The sequence below is a fragment of the Alosa alosa genome, chromosome 14 (assembly GCF_017589495.1).
Source record: "Alosa alosa isolate M-15738 ecotype Scorff River chromosome 14, AALO_Geno_1.1, whole genome shotgun sequence".
Classification (NCBI taxonomy): domain Eukaryota; kingdom Metazoa; phylum Chordata; class Actinopteri; order Clupeiformes; family Clupeidae; genus Alosa; species Alosa alosa.
The window spans coordinates 15,033,484-15,053,365 of record NC_063202.1 but is presented as its reverse complement, the minus strand read 5'-3'; the positions used below and the strand labels follow the sequence as shown (position 1 = coordinate 15,053,365).

The 19,882-nt window shown below is 45.4% G+C and overlaps 1 protein-coding gene across 2 annotated transcripts in view; it reads left to right on the top strand.

The window, feature by feature from the left end:
- Positions 1-15,457, top strand: part of map2k5 (mitogen-activated protein kinase kinase 5) — a 53,139-nt gene extending 37,682 nt beyond the window's left edge. For both annotated transcript variants that reach the window (XM_048262701.1, XM_048262700.1), the window contains 3 exons: positions 1,278-1,339; positions 3,197-3,242; positions 12,670-15,457. In XM_048262701.1, coding sequence (XP_048118658.1) covers positions 1,278-1,339; positions 3,197-3,242; positions 12,670-12,783 — 222 coding nt within the window. In that variant the 3' untranslated portion in view covers positions 12,784-15,457. The remainder of the gene's footprint in view (positions 1-1,277; positions 1,340-3,196; positions 3,243-12,669) is intronic.
- The last annotated feature ends 4,425 nt before the right edge of the window (positions 15,458-19,882 follow it).

The window sequence follows — 19,882 nt, the reverse complement described above, 5'->3', positions numbered from 1 at the left end:
CCCTCTGTTCCATACACGGACATCTCACATGCAAACATCAGAATTAAGGTTTAGTGGAATCCCTCTGTTCCATACACGGACATCTCACATGCAAACATCAGAATTAAGGTTTAGTGGAATCCATCCCTCTGTTCCATACACGGACATCTCACATGCAAACATCAGAATTAAGGTTTAGTGGAATCCATCCCTCTGTTCCATACACGGACATCTCACATTCCTTCAAATGTGCCGCTGACTATCAAAATACCGATGCGCTGTTTGAAGTTGCACTGCTTGCTGCTTGCTGAAATGACAGATGTCACTCTTACTGGTTTAAAGGATGTTATGCCCAAAATACACCCATGACTGATTAAGAAACAGAAGAACAACCCTTTTGAACAACGTGCCCGACGTGGACTGGACGCGCCCTTAACCTTTGCGCCTCTGATCATCTGTTTCTGATCGCCAAGATAGGGCCCTTGAAGTATCATCTCACGACTCGACTACTGCAATGCCCTCCTGACAGGTCTCCCAGCCTGCGCAGTGAAACCACTTCAGATGATCCAGAACGCGGCGACATGGTGGTACAACCAACCCAAAGGGCACATGTTACCCGCTGCTCATCCAGCTACACTGGCTACCTATGGCGGCCCGCATCAAATTCAAGTCTCTAACGGCTTGCCTACAAAGTAGTCTCGGTTCTGCTCCCACCCATTTGAATGCCTCATACAGACTTACACTACCTCCAGACCGCTGCGCTCCTCTGACGAACGGCGTCTAGCTCTACCAGTGCAGCTCAAGCCAATCCAAACTTTTCTCATCTGTTGTTCCTCGTTGGTGGAACACACTGCCGGATTCCTACAAGGGCAGGGACATCCTTTCCACTTTCAAAAACTCCTGAAGACCCAGCTCTTTAGAGAACATCTACTCTCCATAGCAACACTTACAACAAGTCTTACTGATCCTAGCACTCACCAGCCATTTTAAACTGGACAGTAACTGCTAAAACAGCACTCACCGGCGCACTTATTCTTACTGTACTCTAATGTTTTTTTTAAACTGTCCTAAAATTGTGAGAATTGTTCTAAAACTTACTGTTTACCATGTTGTTAGTCGCTTTGGTTAAAAAGCGTCAGCCAAATGTAATGTAATGTAATGTAATGATGGTTATTGTTGTTTCCATTAAGCTAATTTAGAAAAGTGAAACTGTTCTCGTCCTCTCCTTATTTCCCTCTCTCTGGTTCACCATGTCTGCCTGGTTAATGTCTTGTATTGTTGTTATTTCTGTCTTCCAGGACCCTCCTGTGCTTCCAATGGGGCATTTCAGTGAGAAGTTCATCCACTTCATAACACAATGGTAATGTCTCCACATGTCCCCTGTTGTAAATCTCACTGAACCGATCAAACAAGTGGGCCCGGCGTTCTGAAGGCTGTTTTTTTCTTCCATTGGCGCCATCATTATTATTTTGCTGTGTATTGCTAATGAAGGCCACGTCTTGAGGCACACCTGAGTCCTCAGTAGACATTTGAATGAATCTAGACAACGTTGTCTACTTCAAACATCCTCAAGAAAGAGCCTTTCTTTTCCCCCTCATTGTCACAAATGTTCACCTCATTGCTCATTGTCACAAGAGAGGAGCCAACCCATCCCCACACACACACACACACACACACACACACACACACAATCAGAGGGCATGGGACTGAGCATGCACCTGTTTGCTGGTGGATCTCATTAACACTGTCGCTGAGACTGGAGGTTGTTTAAAAGCGTCCGGCGCCAGAGCTGCCGGTGGGGTGGTGTCGGCGCTGCACGGCGCCGCGGCTGGACTAATGGCACGGAGAGGTAATGGGCGGCCGCGAGTCTCTTTAGCAAGGACGGGACGGCACATTAGCCCGCCGGGGCTCCGCACACATAATTGGACTCTGATTGGTGTGGGCTTTTTATTAGTATTATTATGATCCCTCTGCAGAGCCGGATGCAGAGGAAAATATTTACATTATCCCTGGTCTTCTGACCTACACTCCAAACACACACACACACATTGATTTAAACAAACTTGCCAAAGCCCTCTGTGAACCATGACTAGAGTCAAATCCCCTTTGCAAACACTGAAGTACTGTTAACCCACCCCCCCCCCCAACACACACAAACACATACACACACGCACACTCATAAACACCCCCACTGGACCTGTAGGTTCCATGGCAACAGCCAGATGTGTTTGGTTGGCATGGAGCAGCTGTTGTTTGCTCAGCCTCTGTTTGTATTTACACAAACAGGTCACCTGGTGCGCGAGGAGAAGCCAGCCTCGCCACCGCACCCGCCTCCCGTCACCCCCCTCGGTGCCTATTATTAGCCAGGGCCTCGGCACGCGCCATTCATCACGCCACCAAGCCCGCACCTCCAAACGCTGCTCACCTCACCCCCCGCCTTCGCCTGGCCAGCACTAATCCCTCACATCCCTTATCTAGGTCGCTGTGACTGATTCGCCCTAGCCCAGGTCACCTGTGCCAAGGAGAACCCATCTTACTTACACCTGCTCTGATAATTAGCCAACGCTTTCTTTGCGGCTCTCTGGCCCTCAACATGTGTCTCCGTGATGGTGGTCAAAGCAATGAGAGTGATGAAGATGTCGACGAGGCTGCCGACATGCTGTGATATTAACAGCAGTTTTGTTTAGGTAGGCTATCAATTGCCAGCATCGCATCAATTCAGATAGACCAATAGGGCTCTTAGTCTGGTCTCATCATCAGACAAACAGTCTCGCATGGGGCCTCAGCTTGCAATTTCAGTCGCAACGCTTCCCAACTTCAAAATATTTTCAAGGAAAATCACGTCTGAAGGTCAGTGTTCCATCAGAGCGGACAATACCAGCCTCGCCACGGACAGAGCGGACAATAAGGCCCAGCCCACCCATTTAAATCTGCTTAATTCATCTCCAGAGGGGACGAGACAAGAAGGAAATGCTGAACACCAAGGATATTCAGAGATTAAAATGTCCCCACACGTGAAGACTTTTTACTCTCGTGCTATACTGGCAAGTCAAGGTCGCCCCCCTTCCATAAACTGCCTTTTTTGTACTAAAAAAATCTTTTGAGGCCCCTTTGTAGTCCTCTCCTTTGAATGTTCTCTGAAGTGTAAATTAATTGGACGGGATCTGAATTGAAGCTGAGTTGTGTTAACTTGCAGTTTATAATTGTGTCTCCACAGTATGAAGAAGCTTCCCAAAGAGCGCCCGCCACCAAACAATTTAATGGTGAGTGTGCCTTACCTCGTCAGTGGATTGGGAATCGGCTGAGGATATTTACACATAGGAACACTGATGTCCACATAGTGGACTCCAACATTTATACTGAATCATTTCAGACATGTGAACCCTATGAGTGACAACAACTCCCTATTTGTCTGTCAACAGTAGTCAGCTTACGATCACAGATTTAACTGTAACTTCTCTCACTCAGAGGTGATTAAGGGAATTGAACTTCCCACCATTTAGCTTCTTGTTATAATTGCTGTAGAAAATCGGCCACATTCATTTTCTTTTTTTTTTTCTGTCTTGTAAAATCTGTCGCTGCCACAAGCTCTCGCTCACAGGGGTGACATGAACAAGGAGAAGTAGCTAATCAGTTATTTTAGAAATTAATTACTTGAAATGGTGGCCCAGAGCCCTCCGTAACTACTGAAGTGCCTCTGAGTCTTTCTGAGCACTGCGTACTGTGTCAGGGGCGACGGGGCTGAGAAGTTGGGTTTTATCCATGAGAACTTTTCTAGTTAATCAAGGGCCTGTAGCGTACTGAGTCATCTGGGCCATTAGTGTCACATCTACGCCCACTATGGACGTGAGGCATGCTGCTTTCTGGCTGTGCAGTGTTTGTGTGGTATCCGTAATGTTTGTATGGCATCCATAGTCTTTGTGTGATATTTCCCAAGCAGATTGAAGGATCTTTATCAAACCTGACATGCTTACTCACTGTAAGGATTGGATGTACTGATTTGGTTCTCAGGGTCACAGGGATGAAGGTCAAGGTTGCCTGGGGTACTGCATTAAACATTGCTGAAGCACACCATTTACGTAATGTCTCCGGCGCATTTCCAAGGGTTCTGACCAAAATTCAAGTTGCTCATCATTAACACTAGGCCTGCATGATCAGCTACTTAAGGGGATGGGGTTATAGGTCAAGGTCAAATCTGTCCAGTGCATACAAGGTTACAGCAGACGGGCCATACCAGTTGACAATTTCCATCAAGTTAATACTCATTTCTATATAGTGAAGAAGAAAAATGGCTTCCAGAGTTTCACGCCAAGTGGACTCTTGTAAAAGAGATATGTAAGGCTGAGGGTTTGGGGTGGGCTGTGTTCTTTTTGTCCATTTCGGTTTGCCATTAAGAGAGAACAAACTGAACTCCGCATAAGATGAGTTAAAAGCTGACTCGGGCTGCTCTCTTCATCCCACCCCCCCCCCAGCTCCCCCACTCTGTTGCTCCCCATGTGTGAATCTGATGGAAATCTCAGATCTGTGTGTGTGACCCGTGGTCACAGTCAATTTGCACTTCACGGCTTTAAAAGCTGTTGGCACAGTGCTGGCCGGCCCGTGGGCACCGGATGGAGCCGCCAAGTCCACTGAGAGTGGAGTGAGAACACTGAGACGGCCATGTTCTCTCCTCCCCTCCGCCCCCACTGAGACGGCCATGTTCTCTCCTCTACCTCTCCATAGAGACAGCCATGTTCTGTCCTCCACCTTTCCATAGAGACAGCCATGTTCTGTCCTCCACATCTCCATAGAGACAGCCATGTTCTGTCCTCCACCTTTCCATAGAGACAGCCATGTTCTGTCCTCCACCTTTCCATAGAGACAGCCATGTTCTGTCCTCCACATCTCCATAGAGACGGCCATGTTCTGTCCTCCACCTCTCCATAGAGACAGCCATGTTCTGTCCTCTACATTCCCATAGAGACAGACTCATGGTGCACTGCAACTCAGGGTCAGCTCCTCACTGATGGCTTAAAGCAGGACACACTAACACACGCAGGACGTCCAGACCCCATTTGAGCACTTGCACACACTGGACCCAGATCTAGACTTCTTCAGTACACTGAACCAGAGACGGTTCATCTTGACCCCATCAATACACTTACATAGAGGACATCCAGACCTCGTCAGTTATGGTCACCCCGCTGTTGTTCTAAGTCACAGTCAAAAGATCAGCTGTGCCAAGATGGGATAAGGTGGATAAGGGATGTGAAAGGAATTGCAAAGAGATTGTTGGGATGGAAAGGGAAGGAGAGAGTGAGACCTGAGCCAGCCGATGTTCATGTTGACGCACGGTGTGATACCTTCATGGGTATAATGCAGCCGATGTTCATGTTGACGCACGGTGTGATACCTTCATGGGTATAATGCAGCCGATGTTCATGTTGACGCACGGTGTGATACCTTCATGGGTGTGTTCATGTTGACCTTCATGGGTATAATGCAGCCGATGTTCATGTTGACGCACGGTGTGATACCTTCATGGGTATAATGCAGCCGATGTTCATGTTGACGCACGGTGTGATACCTTCATGGGTATAATGCAGCCGATGTTCATGTTGACGCACGGTGTGATACCTTCATGGGTATAATGCAGCCGATGTTCATGTTGACGCACGGTGTGATACCTTCATGGGTATAATGCAGCCGATGTTCATGTTGACGCGGTGTGATACCTTCATGGGTAATATGTTCATGTTGCGGTGTGCATGGGTAAAATGCAGCCGATGTTCATGTTGACGCACGGTGTGATACCTTCATGGGTATAATGCAGCCGATGTTCATGTTGACGCACGGTGTGATACCTTCATGGGTATAATGCAGCCGATGTTCATGTTGACGCACGGTGTGATACCTTCATGGGTATAATGCAGCCGATGTTCATGTTGACGCACGGTGTGATACCTTCATGGGTATAATGCAGCCGATGTTCATGTTGACGCACGGTGTGATACCTTCATGGGTATAATGCAGCCGATGTTCATGTTGACGCACGGTGTGATACCTTCATGGGTATAATGCAGCCCGATGTTCATGTTGACGCACGGTGTGATACCTTCATGAAATGAAAGAGGATTTCTTTCATGCACACATGCCTGTGTCTCATGCATACACTAGTCTGTCATGAGTCATGAGAGCCTATCTGTGTGTGTGTGTATGTGATGTGTATGCATGTGTGTCGCTGAATGCCTATCTGTGTGTGTGTGTATGTGATGTGTATGCATGTGTGTGTAGCTGAGTGCCTGTGTGTGTGTGTGTGTGTGTGTTTTGCGGATCCCGTGGCAGGCCCGCTTGCCTGGCGGCTGGTGCCGGGGCCGCGGGCCTGATGAGCGTGAGATGAGGTCAGTGCAGCGGAACTGTGCGCCTCCCTGCCTCGGTGGCTGCGTCTGATTGTCTGTGCGCCGCCGCCGCCGCCGCCACCCGCCGCCCCCTCTGCATACATATTAACACTCCGCAACACATTTGATCTGTATGGTAATGCCATCACCACAGCAGGAGTTTCAAGCAGCGCCCTGGCTCCACTAATAGTTATTGTCTCTTCGGCGTCACACACACTATACGTATAGCAGTCTGAAAGACAAGCCAGGCATTGAGGTGATTTCGACGTGGCTGTCTCTCCTCCCTTGTCACTTTGGCAGGTGGTTGATGGTGTGGTGTTGTGGATGGCATGGGCTGTCTTCAGGTGGTGCCACCACACCATGGGGATGCCAGCACATTATTGTCAGCACTGCCACCATTTTTATCTGTCCTTTCTTAACTGCAGGTCCCTAGATTACTGTAGGTGTTCTCTCTCTTCTGTGTGTGTCTCTACTGTGTGTGTGTGTGTGTGTGTGTGTGTGTGTGTGTTGGAACCAGTGTGCATAATGTGTGTTTATGTGTGCGTGTGTAGTAATATGTGTGTGTGTGTGTGTGTGTGTTGGAACCAGTGTGCATAATGTGTGTTTATGTGTGCGTGTGTAGTGATATGTGTGTGTGTGTGTGTGTGTGTGTGGTGAGGGCGCAGCGCTCCAGAGGCGGTGCAGGTCCATGACGGGTGATCATTAACGGCGAGGTATCGTGCAGGAGAGGATCGGCTCAGGCTTAATTGAGCGTGGCTCTGCTAATGTCTCCGAGGCGGTGGCAGACCCACCAAAGTGTGTCCCTCTACTTGTCCAAGACGACAGAGCAATGCATCACATCAGACTATGGCCATGAAGCCTGGTGTGTGTTTGTCTATAAGGACATGGGCACTGTATGTGTGTTTGTGTGTACTTGTGTGTGCTGGTGTGTTTTTGTGTGTGCGTGTGTGTGTGTGTATGCGTGCGTGTGTGTGTATGAGTTTTCTCAGTTAATGTACTTAGGCAAACTACTCTATCAGCTTGTCTGTGGAGTGTTGGCCAGGGATTTGGGTTAATGATGCCATCATGTGAAGGCCCACGTTTGATTTAGTGAATTTGACCAAAATACACACACACACACACACACACAAACACACACACTGACAATGGGGCAGTAAGAAGGGGCAAATCCTGCCCACCTTCTGATTTTTAAAGTGTTTATAGTGTGTAATTATAGATATGAAACTATTTGTAGTTGTGTGCTGATGTGAAACTGTGCATGTGGTTGCATAATATTTGAAAGACGGCATGCCATTTTGTAAGTGTGGAGACAGAGACAATCTTTGTGGATGTTTGTATCATGGCCGTTTGTATATGAAAGTGAGTGTGTGATTGTTGGTTGATTGGCGTGTGTGTGTGTGTGTGTGTGTGTTTGTGTGTGTGAGTGATTGTTGGTTGATTGACGTGTGTGTGTGTGCATGTGTGTGAGCAGCCGGCCCCCACTCCACTGCCATCCCCTGAGGAGGACTTCATTGTCACACAGCCTTTTAGCACCTTTGTCCTTCTCCTCCCAGCAGACCCCATGCCCAGCTGGGACGCGCACAGACACACACACACACACACACACACACACACACACACACACACACACAACCACCCCTCCCCAGGACAAAAGAGACCAGTGTCCTAACGCTGGAGTGCTCACATACACACACACACACACACACACACACACACACACACGCAAAGCGCGCCCCCAATTCTGTCAAGAACCCTCCAAACCCCTAAACGCATCTCCATACATACTTTTTTATTTGAAAGATCCACAGTTCATGCAGATATTTTACTTGGACTTAAATTTCAGTCTTGTTGTACTTAAAACAAGATCTATGTCTTTTTGAATGTGTGTGTGTGTGTGTGTGTGTGTGTGTGTGTGTGTGTGTGTGTGTGTGAGAGCACGTCTGGCAGTATGCAGTGGGTTATCTTTCAGGAAGATGACTTTGTGGTATTTTTGGCCGTCTCCCCTCCAGTGCAGCATCACCCCACACATGAAACACTCTCTTCTCTTCTCGTCTCTTCTCATCCCCCTTTCCTCTCCTCTCCTCTCCGCCCCTCTCCGCCTGTCCCCTCCCCATCCGAGAGGCTCTGGACAAGTGCACTGTTTCACACCACAAAGGCTGGAGCTCTTTAGGGGGTATTTGAACTGACCGCCGACAGCCGCACACATCTGAACTCTGAGGGTTGACTTGCACAGGCTCTGGCCTGAAATATACTCCCCTGTAATCCAGTGGACGAGTGTTGCTTCTGGGCTGGACACTGAATAGAAAGATCAGCATATATGGGCATGGATGTAAATGTTACACACACAGTCACACACACACACAGTCACACACACACACACACAGTCACACAGGATTGAATTACCAATGCTACTGTTTCCACAGGGATCATCTCATTAGTATGCAAATCTGCAAAGACCCAGTTATTGCACTGACCTCGCCACCTTCCTGCCTTTCTGTCTCTTGCGTTCCTGTCTAATTTCAGCCATCCCCTGCACATGCGCGCGCGCACACACACACACACACACATTCCTCAGCTGCGTTTCCCCAACACCACCTAATGAGGTGATGACCAACCACTTGTTATAATTGCTTTAGACTCCTTTTAATTTTCAAGCTTATTAATCATATGTAGAGTTATTTAAAATTGCATAAATTAATCTTAGATTAAAAAGCCTATCAAAAGACTCAAAACAATTAAAGAGTAAGGTGAAATTTCCCCTGGGTTGGCAGTTTTATTTTAATAGAGTATTCAGGTGATTATCACACTTTGATATGGTGCTGTGATTAATGTAGCCACACTTTAAAATGAGTTTTTCCCCTGTTCTCTCTCCTCTCCTCTCTTTATGTGTCTGCTTGCTCAACACTCTCTCTCTCTTTTTCTCTCTCTCCCCCTCCTCTACACGAGGTAAGCAGGAGGCAGATAATGAGCTAATAACTAAGAAGTATTTATTTGTGTTGTTCTCTCTCTCCAGCTGAATGGCGTTTCCATTCCAGCAGCAGGTGTTTTAATTAATGGCTTTGGCTTCATGTTGCTCTATCTCTTCCTGGGCTGGGGGAGAGGCTGTATGTTGGAGTGGTGGTGGTGGGGGGGCTGTAGGTTGCCCAGATGAGGGCTGTTGTGGGGGGTGCCCAAGTGTGACCTCGCGGCTGGCAGGACAGTGGCACAACTGTCCAGCTGGAGCTCCTGACCCTGTCCATCACCACCAGGAGCACCACAGCCAATCGCAACAGTCCAGTCAGGCCAGTGTGTGTGTGTGTGCGCCTGAGTGAGATAGAGAGAGTTTGTCTGTGTGTGTGTGTGTGTGTGTGTATTTGAAACTGATGTATGTGTGTGTTTGTTTGTGTGTGTGTGTGTGTGTGTGTGTGTGTGTGTGTGTGTACGTACGTGTTTTAGTTGTAGACAAAGTGGGCTAGCAGTATGGAGCGGTGTGTATGTAATGGACACTGGCAGTGTCCTGTGTGTGTATTAGAGTGAGCTTAGCTGAATTAAATGGCAGGAAGCCCTGTCTCCCGGTCAGGATCAGGATTCATCAGGGTTGGGGCAGAGACGTGGCCAGTCTGTTAGGGTTAAGGGCAGCACAGTCCAGCCACGGCTCACTGCTGGATATTAAAGACATTCATCTGGGCCCCCACTGGCTCTCCTCTCTCTCCCTTCCTCCATCTTTCCATCTCTCTCTCTCTCCCCCAACCTCCCTCTCTTTCCCTCCCTTCTCGCCTTCTCTCTCTCTCTCCCCTCTCCCTCTCCTCTCTCTCTCCCCCTCCCTCTCCTCTCTCTCTCCCTGCCTTCTCTCCACTCCCTCCCTCTTTCTCTCTCTCCCCCCCTCCCTCCCTCGCTCCAACCCCCCTCCGGGTGATGGATGAGATGGGTGCCCTAGTCCGTGTGAGGCCCAGGAGCGGCCGCATGCTCCCACTGATATGAGCGTAATTAACCTCAGTGTATCCAAAGCGGCGCTGCCCATTAGAAGGACACCAGGATTGATGGCGCCGGCGCCGCCTGTCCCCGGGACCCGCGGCCGTCAGGGCCTGAGTGGCGTGGCGTGCCTTTGTGTCCAGGACGTGCTCACCCCCCACACACTCCAGCAGACACATCAGCTCTCACTCTCCCTCTGCACCTCACAGCAGACACTGGCCTTGCCACTCTGTTTTATCTTTTTTTTTTTCATCCAGCAGAAATGGCTAATACTATTCTCTAATTGGGTTTATCAAAGTGACATTGACTGTATTTATGACAATAATTGTGTGTGTGTGTGTACACAGACAATTGCACACACACACACACACACACACACACACACACACACACACACGTCTAGACATTAATCTTGATTCTAGTTCTTGTGGAGATGTTGTCTTCATTTGAAATGATTATTGCGGTGGACCCCGTGTGCAGCACACCTGTAGAGCTGTAATAAGGTTGTGACAGTGTGTGTGTGTGTGTGTGTGTGTGTTCTTCCCATCCCCCTGATGGTGGCGTTTTGACCAATTTGCTTTTCTGTTGCAACCAGTACAAAAGACCCTTTATCACCGAAATAAGGGGTGACAAGTTCATTTAAAAACATGATGTGTCAGTGTTGGTCTGAATCCTACGCTTGATGTTGGAAATTAATGTATCTGCCCATCACAGGCCTAAAACACACACACACACAAATACACAGTTTCACACACATATACACTCCACTTTGTCCCTGCTGTGACCTCTGTGGCTCTGTGGAGGTGGCAGTACTGTCAGCTGCCCTGCAGACACTAGAGGGTTTGATGGCTAGTCCTTTCACTGCTAAACCTAATCCAGCTGCTCTTGTCTTGGCTGGCTTGGGTGACTCTTGTGAGCTCCCTTTCCTCTACTATGTACCTCATCCTCTTTCTCTCTCTCTCTCACTCGCTAGTTCTTTCTTTCCCTCTCTCTCTCTCTCACTTGCTCACTCGTGCTCTCTCTTTCTTTCTTTCCATCTCTCGTTTGCTCGTTCTCTTTCTTTCTTTCTTTCTTTCCATTTCTCTCTTTCTCTCTGTCCATTCCTGAGTCCTGAACCCCGCACCTTTCTCTCTCTCTGTCTGCCTGACCATAACTGCCCCCCACACCTCTCTCTGTCTCTTCATGACCATAACTGCCCCCCCCCACACACACACACACACACATCTCTCTCTCTCTGTCTCTTCCTGACCATAACTGACCCCCCACCTCTCTCTCTCTCCCCCCCACACACACACACACATCTCTCTCTCTCTCTGTCTCTTCCTGACCATAACTGACCCCCACCTCTCTCTCTCTGTCTCTTCCTGACCATAACTGACCCCCACCTCTCTCTCTCTGTCTGCCTGACCATAACTGCCCCCCACACACACACACACACACACACACACACACACACACACACACGCCTAGACATTAATCTTGATTCTAGTTCTTGTGGGAGATGTTGTCTTCATTTGAAAATGATTATTGGGATTAAACCCGATGTGCAGCACACCTGTAGAGTTGTAATAAAGGACAGTGTGTGTGTGTGTGTTCTTCCCATCCCTGATGGTGGCTTTGACCAATTTGCTTTTCTGTTGCAACCAGTACAAAAGACCCTTTATCACCTAAAATAAGGTGACAAGTTCATTTAAAAACATGATGTGTCAGTGTTGGTCTGAATCCCACGCTTTGATGTTGAATTAATGTATCTGCCCATCACAGGCCTAAAAAACACACACACACACAAATACACAGTTTCACACACATATACAATCCACTTTGTCCCTGCTGTGACCTCTGTGGCTCTGTGGAGGTGGCAGTACTGTCACGTCCCTGCAGACACTAGAGGGTTTGATGGCTAGTCCTTTCACTGCTAAACCTAATCCAGCTGCTCTTGTCTTGGCTGGTTTTAGGTGACTCTTGTGAGCTCCCTTTCCTCTACTATGTACCTCATCCTCTTTCTCTCTCTCTCTCACTCGCTAGTTCTTTCTTTCCCTCTCTCTCTCTCTCACTTGCTCACTCGTGCTCTCTCTTTCTTTCTTTCCATCTCTCGTTTGCTCGTTCTCTTTCTTTCTTTCTTTCTTTCTTTCCATTTCTCTCTTTCTCTCTGTCCATTCCTGAGTCCTGAACCCCGCACCTTTCTCTCTCTCTGTCTGCCTGACCATAACTGCCCCCACACCTCTCTCTGTCTCTTCATGACCATAACTGCCCCCCCACACACACACACACACACACATCTCTCTCTCTCTGTCTCTTCCTGACCATAACTGACCCCCCACCTCTCTCTCTCTCTGTCACTCACGTGTTTGTCCCTCCACAGGACCATGCCTTCGTCCAGCTCTACGACGACGGGAACATGGAGGTGGTGTCCATGTGGGTGTGCTGCTGCCTGGAGGAGAGGAGGACCCAGCAGGCCCAGGCCCACATGTCCTAAGGGACCGTCGGGGTGCTCCTGTGGAATTATGGGAAGGATTTCCCAGGATCCCCCAGTCCTGTTATCCCCGGGGTGCAGAGGAGCCAAAGCACATAGAAATCAGCCAACACTTCCCTTCCCATCTGGCCAAGGCCATGGCCATTATGAGATTTGTTCCCTGTCATGAACTTTATATTATGTCCGAAACTTTGGGGCGTTTCCCTAGAAATGAGCATTTCCTTTCCTCATTGACACTGTGAGATGGACTTCACTTCCAACCCAACTCTTTGTATTTGCCTGTTACATTGAGCTCCCATGACTGAGCTGATTAGGAAATGCGCAATCTTCTGTTGTTGTTCTTTTTTTTTCATACTAATAGAACGTTTGAGGAGGCGTAAGGGTGTGCAGTTGACCCTAACGTCTTAAACGGATGTAACCGTGTGAAGACGATCGGCTTTACGTTGTTTTTTCCGTAGGAAAGTGCCATTTTAGGTGGACTCCAGACGCCTGAGCGACCGTGCTTTATTGGTTGGCAGCAATGTAGCGAGCGTTAGCGTTAGCATTATCGTGTGCCTGTGAGCTGTCTGTAGCGTAGCAACGCCTGTGCTCATGCCTGATCTCTCCGGCTAGAGTCCTCTTTGGATGCCCGCTCACTCTGTCTGCTTACTCTGCCCGCAGTGAAAGATGTTAAGGGAGCAATAGTCTGACGAGTGACCACACTGCTACTGTCATTAGTAAATAAGTAAATAAGTAAGATTTATTTGTATAGCACATTTACAACTAAAGTGCTTCACAGGGAGAAGAACATGGAAAGGACATTCCACCCCCCAACTACACATGATGCATCCAGGCAGAGACAGATACAATGCAAAGAGAACCTTCCTCCTCAGCTCCACACAAGTTTAGTGGCTGCCAAACGCAAGTAGGAAGCATGGACTTAAAAAGCCCTACCAAGCTCAGTTAGACAAGAGGACAGTCCTATCCTGGTCTTGACTCTAAAGCCCTCAATACCGAAGGATGAGGTGCCACACGTTTTCCCCTCCAAGCCCAGCTTGGAGTGTCAGGAAGCTGCCTCTGTGAGATTATGTAGGAGCGACGCGGGGAAGGGCTTCCGGACAGCTCAAGCTCTGGACTATGGTGTCCATTTGTGCTGCTCAGATTACCTTGGGCTCCAGAAAAGACAGATAAATGACTGAATTGTGAGTGAGTGAGTGAGTGAGTGAGCTCTGTTGTCCACCATGAGGAACTGATGACGTCAAGTCATGAGATGGAGTGCTAAAGTCATCCCACCACACCATGTTTAAGTATGTGGCTCAAATGATTCCTCATTCTGCTTTTGTATGTTATGTGCTGTTGTATGACAGCATATTTAATGGAATAATATTATTTTAACTTCTTTTGCAGTATTTTTTTAAACAATCATGAATCATATATATTTACACATTAGAGGACTTCTAAAAATGTGTGAAATTTAAAAACTCTGTGTAAGCCCCCCCCCCCACCACCACCACCTCAGTTGGTCACTTCACCCCAATGAATTCATGTCTTGGTTTGTCAGTATTTTCATCAATTAAACTGAGGTGTGTAATTGACTCATGTTAATAATGCACTTTACTGTTACAGAGTTTTATTGAAACCAACCAACCAACTCCCTCACGGTAGAACTCTGATCACTGACAGAAAAAATCTCCTGGCTTTCTGTCATATAGCCCTAAGGTCAAACCCAAAAGAAATCAAGGTGCATGATGGGCATTTGTGAGAGACACTAGCTTTTGAACCGATCGTCGTATTATCAAAGCTATTCGTCAATAGCTCTTTTAAATCACTCCAGATAATTCCAAAGTAGGTCTAATTTCTGATTACCGCTACTATACTCCTGAACTACTACTACTACTATACTACCACACTGAAATGCAGAAAAATGCGGATATATTGGCCAATCAAACTTCACAACTTTCATCTGAATTCAGAAATTATCTGTTGAAAATTGAAGCCTTGAACACATTACTGTCAACCATACCTATTTAAACCAAAGGGTTCATTCTTATATGGGATAGTTGCTCTGTTGAAGGATAACGGTTAAAGTTCTTAGGACCCAGAAGATTTGCACATCATAAAATACGTAGTATGTTTTAACACCTGTTTTAATTTGTGGATAATGTCAAAACTCCCTGCTTTGCCAATTTTACTGTAGATTAATTCTCAAAGCCAGAAACAAATATGGGCAATATTGAGTTTTTTTTTTTCTTTCTAGCAAAGGCATTCCATATTTTTTTCATCAGCAATAAAAGAAAATGCACTTTATGGAAGTTCTTGCTATGTAATAAAATACAGTTTAGTTATAGCCTTACACATAGCCTAGAAAATGTGATATTGTAAAGCAGCATTGTTGCTCACAGTTATATGATTTGTAAACCCTAAAAGTCCAACTTGAATTCATCTGTTACATATGTCTTGTTGTATCCATTGGTTTTGTGGAGATGTACCCCAGGAAGGCCAAATGTCTCAAGCACAGCCTGTATGTGACAGATGTGACCCTGGATGATGTTCAGTTGAATGTGTTTTCATGGTCCATTATTGAAAAATGATATATGGTGCAATACACCAAGTTAATTGATTACAAAAATAGTTTTAAGAGAATCCTGAGATGCTCTTTTGTGTGACATCCAATAATAAATGCTTTTGAACACCTCTATTTGTGTCTATTAGTCTCATCAGACAGGTCTTTCCGTTCATTAAATAGTATTTGGAGAGCCCACTCCAAACTACAGGACTGACCGAAATAATAAATAATAAAAGGAACATTCTTCCTATCTAAGAATCAATCCTCACCCACAAGCTCTGATTTGGGTGAGGGTTCAAGTCTTAAGTTTTTTAAAGTGCATTATATATTTTCCTAATATTTCATTCATAATATAACTTGATGAATGGACAAATGTTAACCACTGCGTCCTGGCTTGGTTGGCCACAGCTCTCCATTTCGATTTGAAACCTTCTGTTTTATGAGATCATGTGTTCCTACTCTACAGAGACGACGCCTGGTTCATCTTGTTTCCATCTTGCGACCAGTCTGTTTAGTGCATTTACTTGTCCTCTGATCAATACTCTCTCTTCTGTTATCGACCGTCTGGTTTTCATTTCTACGCTTCGGAAAGGGACCGTGTTGCGCAGGTCAAATCAAGCTCAAATGAAGGATGTTTTAAATGCCTTATCTTGTCATTCTTCGTGACGGAAACCCCTTATGTGAAATAGAACTCCTTTTATGTTTTTACATGTGTGGTCCGGTTTTTATAAAGGCTGGGTGTAGGCCTACAAACCTTACACATGTAGCGTGGCGGATGTAATAAAACATTGAATTTGGATTTAAACCGGCCATAAGAAGACCTTTACTTAATTCAACTTGCGAGGACATGAATTATGGGATGGGGAAATGAACCTTCTGTTACCCTCCAAATTGCCCGCACATGTGTGATTTGTGCGTCGCTGTCGCACAACAGCCTGGTGATGGGGTGTGAGGTGTCCGGGCGTCTTCACTTACAATCTAGTCATCTGATCGGAAGGGATAGTTTGCTTTAAGTCTCAAAATGAGCACCACTTTTTGTGAAGACACTTGATTTATTTGTCCAGTGATTGAAATGTCACCAGCTCAATACATGACATACGCTATGAGATGTCAAGGCTAGAACAAACATTCCCTTTTAAACAATTGGTACAGTTTATCTCCATTTGAACGATCTGACTTCAGCACACCTGAAAAATATCATTATAAAAGGTGCTGATGTTTACCATTAAAAATTAAATTAATTGGGGTCAAGGTTTAACAGCACAGCGCTCATACAGGCAGTCTTATTGTTTTGTTTTCTTCCTAAGAGAGAGTGAGATTGTTGCTTGCCTCTGCCAATTCTGCGTAGTTAAGATTTACATGAAGGTCTTTTGTGGACTGACGGGCCCATGAGGTAAATGCTCAACGCCTCTCCTGAAATTATCCGCGTTGAAAAAAAGTTTCCTTTAATTAGGGATATTTATTCCTGGTGAAGTACATCAGATACTTCACAAACCAACGCCACCTATCCACATTGTTTTTGCACTGTGTGTGTGTGTGTGTGTATATGTGAGCGCGCGCGCACGCAGGCGTTTCCTCTGAAGGTGCTGATTGACACCACGCCTGCGTCATGTGCGCGTATCTCAGCGTGTCATTATGTGCATGAAACAACACTTGATATGGGCATGTGCGAACCCAAATAGCAACAGACTTAACTGAGACCCATTCAGAACCCAGAGTAGAGTCACACGCTATCCAGGATGAGCTTTAGCATCCTGATGTATTAGGATAGTGGGGTGGTGCACCTAAACTCAAGCTGTAATAACTCCCACTACCTTCACTTTAACACGAGCGAGCTAATGCTTAGCGACAAGGCAATGAAACTGGCCATGTTAATAACTTTATCATTTTAACAATGTGGGAGGCTGGCCTTTAATAGCTGCTCTCTGAAAAGGAGAGTCCCTTGGCATTGTATTCGCTCCTCTCGGAGAGGACACATTAATTAATTAACGTTCAGTCCTACCTTAGGCTCACCTGCCTCTTAAAGCCAAAACATTTTATTCAGTGACAAAAATGCTACTATGTCTTCGGATTTTTCTCATTGTATACCATTATACAATTTTCATTATATATTCTGTATTTTTAATCCTGATTGTTAATTTTGCATCTTGTCCATGGTTTGAGCCTAATTAATGTGGGCTAAACAGATAAACTTTACAAATGTTAACTTTTGTGGAGCTAAATTAAAAACAGATTTCTGAAATAGCTTACATCTAATGTACAATACCATCGTCTGTTAGCTACGCAAGTGTTCAATAGGTAATTTAACATTTAGCCTGCAGTTTGAGTTTTCACTAGCCAAGGGTGGTAATTCATCATTAAAGATAGACGTATAGCCATCTATAGCCTCAGACTTTCTTTGTGGAAACGTCATTTCGATGACTTAGAGACACTTAAATATTTTAAAGCGGTGTCTGTCTTATACCGATTGTTTACACACAGATGTGTCTCACATAATATACTCGAAAAACTATTGAGGGGTAGCCAAGTGTGATAAAAGGCCTCGACTAAAATTACCGCTAAAATATCTAATTAAAAGCGGGCGTGGTGTTGTGTGTCTGTACCTGCGCTGAACTCATAAATGGATTGTTGTAGCACACGTGAGCTCCTGTTTCTCGAGAATAAATGGCAACAAAGACGCATTTAGTTGGAGCGTTGTAAATAATTTAAAAGAAAAGAATAATTACAGAATAAATTGTAATTATTGTGGGCTGGAGAAAAGCCTCTTGATTGTGAAAGATGACACGACCAGAACAGATCAGGTTAAAGTTTCCTTCACCATCAATATTGCAATAAGCCCATCTGATGGCGTACAGGGATCATGCCAGGTCTATGTGCGTTCAAGACACTATTAATATTGGCCAATGCAGCGCGCAACAACAATGACTGTGGAAAGACATAAAATATAAAAAAATATCATGGTCTGTATCTTAAGGTAATTAACAGTGCACTTAAGGATGTATAAATCGTTTAGTTCTCCATTAAATCAAGCATGCTGTAACGTCACGTTCAAAATGGTCCCAAGTCAATAACGCACACAGCAGCGTGCACCTTCTGGTAGAGCAATCACGGTTGAAGCTCGGGTGCAGCGTGCCCGCGGGGCGTTTGTGGACGCTATTAACGCGCATTTGTTTAGAGTAATTGTTCACATTTTGGACCGGGCAGAATGATTAATTACAGATTACTCAAAACTTTTCGTCGGACAGTTCATACGTTTAAGGGGCCTTTCAAATGTGCGCCAGTTTTGATCGTGACACATAATTAATAGGCCATTTGTCATATTATTGTCCACTAATTTTGGCTATTTGTTATGACTGCTTTCACCACCGTGCTATGAAATATGCTTTCAAACAAAAAAATGCAGTGCAAATGCAAGTTAGCAGCACATTTTTTACTCAACATATTTAAGAAACAATAATTAATTCAGCGTGTTTCATTAGATATGTATAATGTATGTTCGTAGAGTATATTTGGAGATGTTTAGCCTGTGTGTTAAATTGGTTTGCCTATTTTGTTTGGCAAGAAACCTAAAGAGCGATACTATCAGGACAAGGTATCGATATCCAAGAATGAGTCGTAGAGGGGTTAACTGCGGGGCATTGATCAGCTTATAAATAGTTAATCTGATCATATAAGGTTCCCTCTCCACCCTCACTCATTTGCTGTAATATATCACTGTGCTTGTACACACTATCCGCTTGCTCCGCGCCCTGTGTGTTAAACAAATTTGCTGCATTTAGGGACCATTATTTGGAGAGCATGAGAAATGGAGTGATGGGTTTTATGACAGGAAACATGCCCTGGGGTCGTCATGACCCCACCAAATAAAAAATGCATATTTCAAAAGAGGCAACATATATAATCATATAACATGCAGTTCCATACATTTTCCAAATAATAAAAAAAAGACTGTGCTGAAATTCCAAATTGATTTGCGTCCTCGAAAATTAGTACAGATGGTCATGTACCCTGACAAAGTCTGACATTTTGTCGCCATCGATTTTACTTCAGTGGCTTTTTTTAATCATTTGTTTGCATTTCATACATTGGAAAAATATTTTATGGTAGAACATTTTGCCTCTCAGAAATGAGTTTGACATATAGGTTACACTTGATGTAATACTTATCAATACTGTTAGGGTATGTCTTTAAAAGACATTAACTATGCCAAACTTTTAAAGTCATCATTAACAATGTTAATAATTGAAAAGTCTCTTAAAAATAAAGTCTGTTTACGCACCTCTCTAAAGCGGTTTTGTGCATAGCACTTGGTCTTTACGCACTAACCCAAAGTGTAATTATTCAACGCCTCATAATTGTTTTGAAAAGTATATCTTAATCATCGTTAACATTTAACGATTCCCGTGTTCTTCGTCCTCCTCCTCAGACACATCTGAATTCAAACAGGGTTCCCGTGACTATCGTACGTCCCGCAGGCAAATAGTTAATACGGACATGGTCGTGCGATGTGGGTGTGCCTTGCAGTTATTTTAGCTCGCTCTTCTGTGCTGTAACGTA